General features: G+C 39.2%; 2 protein-coding genes across 2 annotated transcripts; one reads left to right on the top strand and one right to left on the bottom strand.

Annotated features, from left to right (window-relative positions):
- Nucleotides 1–7,105, top strand: LOC4346769 (cytochrome B5-like protein). Its single transcript, XM_015755920.3, has 6 exons — nt 1–403; nt 5,236–5,356; nt 5,430–5,467; nt 5,692–5,769; nt 5,889–5,980; nt 6,701–7,105. The coding sequence occupies exons 2-6, from the start codon at nt 5,275–5,277 to the stop codon at nt 6,765–6,767; spliced, it is 357 nt and encodes a 118-aa protein (XP_015611406.1). The 5' UTR covers nt 1–403; nt 5,236–5,274; the 3' UTR covers nt 6,768–7,105.
- A 269-nt stretch (nt 7,106–7,374) lies between these two features.
- On the bottom strand, nt 7,375–9,515 carry LOC4346768 (transcription factor WRKY19-like). The gene is made up of 3 exons (XM_015795764.3): nt 9,031–9,515; nt 8,781–8,915; nt 7,375–8,357 (listed from the first exon to the last, which is right to left on the bottom strand). The coding sequence occupies exons 1-3, from the start codon at nt 9,330–9,332 to the stop codon at nt 7,709–7,711; spliced, it is 1,086 nt and encodes a 361-aa protein (XP_015651250.1). The 5' UTR covers nt 9,333–9,515; the 3' UTR covers nt 7,375–7,708.
- Between the last annotated feature and the right edge of the window lie 452 nt (nt 9,516–9,967).

Genomic DNA, 9,967 nt, shown 5'->3' with positions numbered 1-9,967 from the left:
TCTTTATTCAGCAAGATCCCAACATTCCAACTGCCCACACAATCGTGCCCATGAAACCGGGGGCCACGGTTACTGATCCGCTGGTTTCGAGCAGTACCCAGTTCAGATCAAAGAAACGGACCCCACGATCCCCTCATCATATGAGCTGAGCCTCTTCTGCTGTCACCATTTCAGTTTATTCTGTTTTCTGCTGGCGCATTGGCTGATGCAGGGAGCTCCGGCCATGGCGACATCAGAAGACACTCTTGTTTAGTCCGATTGGGAATATTAAACGAGTCCTCTTCAGGGGGTCTAAATCCAGATTCTGTACCTAGTTGGTGGTTGCGCACTCACTCACTCACTCACTCACTCTCAGTCAGCTAAGCTCCACTGGTAATCTCTTCTTGCGGGCTCTCCTCTCCAGGTGCGCTTCTAGAACTTTCCATGCTCCCTACTGCATTCTGTTCCTGTAGTTTTTGCTGCGTCCTATGGCGAGGGATTAATGCGGATTGCCAGGCGCCAACTTCGTGGATCTCGGTGGGGAAATAGTGGGAGAGATCTGTGGTCTTTCAGTAGTCGGCGGTAGGATGATTGCGCGCAAGAGTTGATTCGTTGCAGAAAACCGCCTCAGATTTGAGGACCCGGTCTGAACTAAAATTCGGGTTTTCAGTATATTCTGGCATGAGAATGATGCCGTTTTTCACCTGTTTGCGACGCATTGTCTGATTTTCTGCTGGGATTTGCAAGGATACCCTTTTTTTTTCTTTTTAGATTCGCATGCCCACTTTGATTATGTACTAGAATGAGGCAGGCTGCGGTTATTATATTTTGCAAAGGTCAAATTTCTTTACTACATCCAGAGATTAGTGTACTTCCGATGCAGTAACTGTCCATCTTTTAGTTTTATTCTTTTCAGATTAGACGCATTAAGATAACTAGGAAGGTAGCCCGCGCATTCGCGCGGGCATGTATCGTGCACTGTATTTGAAAATGGATCATATTTATCAGAGAGCCTCCGCCATGTTTTGGAAGTGCATTTCCTCAGCAAATATTCTTCGTTGCATCACTTTGATAATTTCTCTATGCTATATACTATATAGTATTTAATTAATATGTATAAGCAATTATATATAATCTTCATCATCATCTAAAAAGGAGTTAGACCTAGTTTGTTTAGAAAACATGTTTATTTAATTAAAAGCAAGGTGTTTTTTTTCTTTGTTTGTTGAATGCTATGGGCCCTATTGATGAAAATGTAAGACCTAGCTAAATTCATTGTTCCTTTTCCCCCGCCATACGGTTTTATGCAGCTCCTAGTCACCGTGTTGAGATGTGGTCATTGCACCTACAGAGGTTGCCTTGTGATTCATCGCAGTTGTGATCACATTTTTGGTGGAGCTTAGTTACTAATATTTCCATGTCTTGTTATATCATAAAATCTAAATGGACTCCAAAGTTAATCATTTAAGTATATATATACAACAAAATATATTTGCAGATGATTAATGTTTATATATAGGGATGATTCACCTTTTGAATGGTCTATGAGCAAAGAAAATAAACGGAGTTACCCAGAATGCTTAGAAGGCCAAAACAACACGCTTGAACATATATCAATGATATACTAAAAGTGCATTAAGCACCATCTAAAGTCAATTAGATGGTAACATAGTTTAAAGCAAATACACGGAAGATCATTTAGCTTGCTTGGATTATTTTAGCACATATTTTTTAAAAAAATCATGAAGTAATCGGATTTTCTCTAACTAAAGCCATTGGATTTTCTATGCATTGGTGGTTTGGACTTCATATTTTAGTTAGTTGTATTTGCTGAGACAATGTATATCTAATTTAGCTATGCATGTTTGACAAACAACATATGATGATGCAACCTGTATTGGATTATTTCGTAATTCTTTTACAGCAATTCAAATCACACGTAAAAGGGCAGGGTGTTCTCCCTTAATAAAAAAAATGTTTCATAGTTCACTTTGTAATTTTTGTTTGGATAACTATTGATTTAATTTAGCTATACATGTTTGCAGAATGATGTATAGTGATGTAATATGTGCAGCCAACTTGTTTAAGGTATTTGAATCATATTTGGATGGTATGCAAAGCACATGGGCTGAATGTGTGTTGATGTGAAAAACACACACTGGCCTAGGAGATCTGCTTAACTCCTGTGCAGATCCTAAATCTTACTTCTGGGTTTGTCGTCAACAATGTGGTCGAATGCCATATTTTGTATATAGGAAAATATAAGGATACGGATCTTAAATTCCTAGTTTAATTATAAATAGAGCAATAATTATATTAGAAATCAGACATGTAGCTTAAAAACTATGGTTGTTTTAACATATTGATTATTTCTCTTTTAGTTTACTCCTACCCAAAAATAGGGATGGGATTGGCAGTGGTCTGCGCGCATGTGAAGGGGGCGAGGAGGTAGATGCGATTTATTTTTATAACTTCTCCAAATAATGTAACTTAAAACCAATGATGATAGGTTTAATTTTTTCTCAAAATTTTTAAGATTATTTATGATTTTCAGGACATGACGCGTGGCAGCGTAAGATTTTTCGTAAATTAAATCTAATGGTTGAAAATAATGGGTCCATCGATTTAAATGAAATATTTTATAATTTTAAAATGTGACATATGGTGACTTAAGTGTGCTCTAAAGGTCTTTAATTGGTTTTGGTTTTTATTGCGTAGATTGTTTAATATGAAATAATACATGTTTTCATTCTGTTATAATTTTTCAATTTCATTCAGTTGCCCTGCATAGGAGTATTTTAATTTCTATATAGTAAAATACAACTATAATGGATATTGAATTATTTAATTAACTGTAAATAAAACAATAATTAAAACAAATTAAAAATCAAATATAATTTTAGAAATTATAAGTCATTTAGCTATGTTTTTTAAATATTAGGTTGTTAGTTAAAAATAATAAGGCGAGAGGATCAAAGGAGGTATATGTACAGCAGGACAAGGGACGGAAATTTTTTTCTGAGGCATATTCCAACGGGTCGTAGTCTTTAGTTATCTATTTTTAAAATATAGATATAATTTTAGACCTATTAGAAAATGTGTCGGGTGTTGTATTTACTAATATAAGCAAAATGTTGCCACTCATATGGTTTAAAAATCTATGTGATTTTTCTTAATATATATCGAGTGACCAATAGGTAGTCTCTAGCATTATATGACCCAAAGAAATACATTTATTTTACTTTTAAAATATATTTAATGTAGGTATTGAATTCTAAATTTTATTGTAAATAATCTCGTCCCATGCACGGATAAAAAATAGCTATTTAGATGATATAGTTGTTTAAAATAATTTATTACAAAGTATGTTTTCCAATATTAATTAAGAAAATGCTTGAAAATAGGAGGGCATGTTGCCCTTATATATTAGGGTGAGGGCAGGGATATATGATACTTCCTCCGTTTCACAATGTAAGTCATTCTAGCATTTTTCACATTCATATTGATGTTAATGAATCTAGATAAATATATATGTCTAAATTCATTAACATCAATATGAATGTGAGAAATGATAGAATAAATTACATTGTGAAACAGAGGGAGTACGTAACTACGTACATATACCTAACGTAACGTAATGGATGGAAGCGGTGGGGTGTGGGTCTTTCTTTTTTTTTTTCTTTAAGGAAATCCGAGGGTAGAAAATACGGGTGCACCGTATATTAGTGAAAATCGATGGCTAGATGTTTTGTTTTTTCTATAATTTTTCTAGAGTGATACATGGTGAGATGAGAGTGTTTGTAGAATGCCATATAACGGTTTGAGAATGTTTTAAGGATGCTTAATAGCCTTTTAGTATATAATAGATTATCAAAAACTAACTATTATATATCAGCCCCATGTGTCGTGATATATTTAAGACCACAATATAACTTATAATTTAATTAAAGGAAAACAACGGAATCAGAAATTAGATATATAATTTAAAAATAATTTAGAAGATGGTTCAAGGAACATTGGTTGGATATTTTATATTATTATTATAGATCTTAGTTTAACTATATATATTTATATTTGTGATGTAATATATTTTAGAAAATCATATTTTATTTAAAGATCATCGATTTTTATGATGTATTTTTTTGTCGTCTTTTTTATGTATATGCGCATGGTTTTTTTCTTTTCTTTCCAGCGAATAGTACGTAAACTATTGTTTTGTTTTTGTGCACATAAGTACGTACGGGAGAAGACATCGTATAAACCTGTACGTACATGACAACAGTAGTAGCTCTTAAATCATATACAGAGAAAGTTGAAATTTTTTAATAATAGATATAATCCAATGGTATAAAATAACGGGTCCACCAATTTAAGTGAAAATCGACGGTGAGATTTGATAATGCCAAGTGGCAGCCTATGAGCGTTTGTAGCATGCCATGTGGCGGTTTAGGAGCGTTTGTAGGAAGTTTAATTGACTTTTAGTATATAATAGATAATAGATAGATAGATAGATAGAAGATTGCATACTTACTGTATGAATGTTTCGTTCTTGTAAATTTTATCAGTGATATGCCTCACAATCATTAACACATTATCAGTGTACTGCCTGCTGCCACTCTGATTCGAGTCAAGTTTGTTGTGCAGAGCACTGCTCCAGTTAATATACGTAGTTCAGTAATTAATTTCGGAGGTCAATAATATCGTCATACCACTTATTGTGCTTCTTGTAAGTGTCACATGGAGCCATCTTTGTTATTCCAATGATATTGGCCCAAATCGATTTCATCAAATTTCTTGGAACATGCTCAAATTTTAAGTGGGGTATTACCGTATTAGTGGGAAATGTTCGATCTTTCTATAGATGGTGCTGGGTACATATCCCAAGTGGTGATTTGTTGCTGAAAGTGCTCCTCCTTTTGAAAGATTGTGTTTTCAGTAGATGCTATCACTGAAGAATCATTTGATGTTTTAGGTTTTTAGCTCTTAGCATTATCTGGCTGCAGTTGTTAGGCCACCTTGATTTGATGTAGATATTAGCCTGTAGCCATTATCATGCAAGATCTAATTTGTTGTGTATTCTCAGAGTTTACTGTACTCTCGATGCTGTAACCGTCCTTTCTTCTGATTTCTTTTAGAGATATTAAATGTTAAGATCATTTCAGACTTGCATTCTGTGATTGCTTTGGTTACTGCAACTTTATTAGTGAACAGCACCTTGCTGTAATCTTGCTGATTGAATTCTATTTTGATGTGCAGAGTATTACCCAGTTCAGTAATTAATTCGTGAGTTGCTCAATGGAAGTTATTCTAGTCATCTCACTCGTTTTGCTTCTTGTACTAGGAGCCATCTTTGTTATTCCAAAATCCAACAACAATGGTAAAAGTTGCATCAATTGCAATATTTAGTTTTAGTTGCTTTAAACTAATTGGCACTGACTAATGTAATGCAGGTAAAGGGAAGGAAATACAATCACCAAACGGTGGAATGGTGAATTTCTTTTTCTATATTTGGATAGTGTAGTTTTCTGTAAAAGTTGTACATGTAATTTTATTTAACAAAAAGATTTATCTCAAAAAAAAAAAAAACACCATGAGGCTTCAGAATTCAGAATAAGCTTTCTGTTTATTGATCTAAGGATACACTTGACTCATTGTTGGTTCATTAAAAGTACACTCCATTCTCACTATTTGCCCATGGAATTTCACATTCAGAAATTTAGGAGCTATACAAAGAAAGAGGTATCGACTCACAACACAAGGAAGGATTGTTGGATCATAGTCAAGGACAAGGTTGGAAGAAGATGATATTCCAGTTTTGCAATTGATTTTGTGTAACAAAACTATGAAGTTTGAAATTGGAAAATTTGCACTATTTTGTCTGATGATTGCTGATTTCGTGATTGATCCAGGTGTATGACGTAACCTCTTATGTGGAGGAACATCCAGGTGGTGATGAAATTCTAAACAATGCCGGTGGTGATTCAACAGAGGGATTTTTGGGGTCTGTATCTTATCACCTCAATTATACCATACTATGTCAATATTGTTCTTGAATCTTTTCTGGAGCATAATACTATGTTGCTGCTTTAGCATGAATCGCAGAAGTGTCTCATGTTACTTTGCTGCATCTTTTCCGAGGTGAAATCTAATTTAGTTTTTATAGTAACTTACTAATTGACAGGGCTAGACTTATGGATCCCTGTTTACTCCATCGAAATTACTCAATTGACTAACATAGTAAATGTTGCTAATGACATTTATAATTTTCTGTAACAGCAACAAGCAAAGGCAATTACGCTCTTATTTTACCTGTCAATGAATTTCCATTCTTTCTGGTGTATTCCAATGGTATTGTGCAATGGTTTCCTGTGTTTGAGTACTGGTCATGTATTTTTGTCATCATTGAAACTATTTATGCTCAGCGACATACACCCATAAATCCATATCCGTGATTTTAGGGACATGTGGATGTTACTGATTTTAATACATTTAACATTGACCATTTCAAGAACCAAAAAGAAAATCTAGATGATGGATGCTCCAAAGGGTAGTGTTACTTTCTCAACTGCGACACTGAAGGGGATCTTTCTTCTCATATCATTCTCAAGACCGCAAATTCTGATTTTTGCTTTTACTGATTCCCCTTTTCACTTTCACAAGTGTTGTACGCGTCATTTTTTTATGACTCAGGTAAATAAAATAACTCTTACGCGCTTTTCAGACCGCAACATGGCTTTAGAGTCTTCGAGATCATCGAAGATTTCTGCATCGGCAAACTGAAGGACTGATGATGATAGAGATGAGAGGCTCAGGAATCTCCCAAATGTGAACCCTTGCGTTCCACGGATGTTCCTTGAAGGAATGAAACTGTCTCCTGCCTGTGATGAGGACTGGCCCCAAGCTCTGTGGTTCTCATTTCATCTTTGACCTGGCACTCTTACTAGTAGCAGTGTTTGGACCATATGGACTATATTTATGTGAGTTCAATCTCAATGTTTTCGTCGATTTATCTCTTTGAAAAGATATGTTTCCTTAGATTTATGGAACTTTCTCAGATAAGACAACGAAATGTGCCAACTTTTGTATTTATTGTTTCTACTACAATGACAATGATATGCATTTTTTACTTGGTCCAATTCTCCCCCTGGTCGTGTCTGAGGATTACACGGCTATTGGGTTTCAGGAAACACGTTTGGAATTTTCATGTGCTCATGCTTGTGTTGGTGAAGTAATCTGGGTGGCTACAATAAGAATATTTTTTTTCAAGATCTAGTCCATTTTTCCTGATGAGAAAATCAAGAGTTTGTACAACTATTTTGGTTCATTTGTCCTGATGAGAATCATGATATTGTACTTCAAGAGTATAAAACTGCTGACAAAATTATATTCTTTGGATGCTCAGAACATGATCAAGATCTTATTTTCCTTGACACAAATCAATAATAATAATACTAATAATAATACAAAGAAACACTCTCATTTGGGGAAAAAAAAGAGAGAAAAATTAAGTACTAGTACTACTATTTCTCATCTCTATTGACCTAGGAAGAAAGCTTCTGCTCTTCTTCCCTCCTCTGTTCTTTCATGGCAACAGCTAAAGAACAGAGGGTGGTCACCATGAACTGCTTCTCTAGTGTTCATCAGCTATGTGAGGATCGGATCGGGTTGGATTGGATTGGATTGGATTGGGTTGAGTTTGGTCACCATTGATCTGGTTCTGTTCATAATCTCATGCGAAGAAGCTGGTGATATCAATGGTGAATCCGGGGTCGAACTCGAAGGCGTCGAGGGCGGAGAGGTCGGCGTCGACCATGGCGGTGGCGGGCGCCGGCTGCGCGGTCGCCGTCGTCGTCGTCGCGGCGACGAGCGCGGACACCACCTCCTGGAGCTCGGCGTCCCGCCACGCCTCATCGCCGCCGCCGGCCGCCGCCTGGTGGAACGGCGCGGCGGCCATCGAGTCGGAGGTCGCCGGCGAGGCCGCCGACGACGCGGCGGCGGCGAGGCGGTTCTCCGGCGTCGACGGCGCGGAGAACGGGTTGTGCTGATCCGGCGGCGCCAGGCCGCTCACCGGCGACGACAGGCAGAACGGCGGCATGGCGTTCCAGCCGCCGCCGCCCTGCTGTTGCTGCGGCGGCGCCGTCAGCCCCTCGATCTTCACCGTCAGGCCGGAGCTCAGGTCGTGGAGGCGGCTCTCGGCGGCGGCGTTCGTGTCCGTCTCCGTCTCCGGCTTGCCGGCGCCGGCGGCCACCGCCTTGTGGACGCACGTGTGCTCGCCGTGGTAGATCACGTCGAACACCGTCGCGTCCTCGTCGGTGCGCTGCACCTGCTTCGTCGCCATGCATCCCTGCGAGTGGCGGTGGGTGCAACGGTAGTAACCCCTGAAAAAAAATGTTTTTAGAAACCTTGCAATCGATCAAAGATTCTTAAAATTCTTCAGAAAAGTTTGTGTGATTTCGAAAACAATCAAACTAATTGGCAGGATTATTTGACAACACATCCAATTAGATGCATGCAAACAAACAGGTGGTCCTATGATCCTATCTGAATTTCTGACAGGTGGAGTCCAAGCATTTGAGAACAGAGGAAAGGCTGCAGCTGCTTTCACCATGATAAAGAAAAGACAGCCACAAACAACCAAACCAAGCAGGAAAGCAAAGCAGATATATCTTTGATGATGCCACAGCACAAAGCTTATGAAAAACGCATGTGCAGATTAGGCTATGAAAAAGGTGGAAACAAACACCTTTTTTGTACTGAAATATTGGGGGGAAAAAGTAGAGGGAAATCAGAAAAATACCAACCTTGGGTGCTTGGCTCCAAGAATCTCTTTCTGCCCATACTTTCTCCAGCTATGGCCATCATCTACCGGTGGATTCTCCACCCCTCCCGTCGAGCTCACCCTAATCTGATGCCTCTTCTTCTCCGTCGACGTCTTCCTGCAAAAATCAATCAAAAAAATTCGAAACAAACAAAAAATTAAACTCAATCAATCATTCCCCCAAAAATTCAGCTAAAAATGAACATGAACAATTAATCTTTGTATATATTCACCTCTTCTTGGTGGCCTTGAAAGGCAAGTCGGAGACGTCGCTGAGGGGGCTGGGAGTCGCCGAGTCGAGGTCACCGGCGGCGACAGCGGCGGCGGAGCGCTTGCGGTGGCCGTCGAAGTGGCCGGACCTGATCATGCCGATGGAGCGCTCGGTGACGGAGAAGATCTGCGAGGCCAGGTGCTTGCAGAGGTCGGGGGAGCCGGAGCCACCCAGGTGTCCCTCCAGCTGCCTCACGAGCTCCTTGATGTGGCTCAGCTCCGTCACCACCAGCCGCCCTCCTCCATTGCCCTCCATGCTCTCCATCACCCCTCAACCCTTGATCGATCTCTTCCTGCTCTCACCAACCTAGATAAATTGCTAGCTAGCTAGCTCGATCTTGCAGGTTGCAGCTAAGCTCGCTTCGCGGTACAAGAATGGCAAGAACGACCAAGAAGAGTGATCAAGAATTGGGTAAAAAGATCGAGATGGCGAGAGTGCATGTGGAGTGAGGCGCAGCTGCGAGGGGAGCTCGAGCTTATAAAGAGGAGGGGAGGAGGGGATCGAGAGGTAGAAGAAGAAGAAGAAGAAGAAGAAGAAGAAGAAGGGGATTGGAGAGGTGAAGAAGAAGCGCGTTGGTGGTGAGTGGGGGAGAAGAGGATTTTGACCGGTGAGAGAACTAGATGGCGACGGCGAGAGGGGGTTCTTTGGATTTGATTGGCCAACGCCATGTCGGATCGATCGGGCTAAGCTACATTAGCTTAGCTAGTGGACAGTGTTGGGGTGATGCAATGATCCATTAAACAAATTTTAGATTAGTGGAGGGTTGTACCCAAAAGCGTCAGCTTGGACACTTTGGTTTGGAACAACATCAAATAAAAAAAAAACTAGATTTGAAGGGAGATTTGTACCTCTAAATATGTTTTAAAAAGAAAATGTAAGTGTATTGGGGATTGAACATG

Source organism: Oryza sativa, chromosome 9 (assembly GCF_034140825.1).
Source record: "Oryza sativa Japonica Group chromosome 9, ASM3414082v1".
In the NCBI taxonomy this organism is placed as follows: Eukaryota; Viridiplantae; Streptophyta; class Magnoliopsida; order Poales; family Poaceae; genus Oryza; species Oryza sativa.
This window is presented reverse-complemented; position numbering and strand designations above follow the sequence as displayed.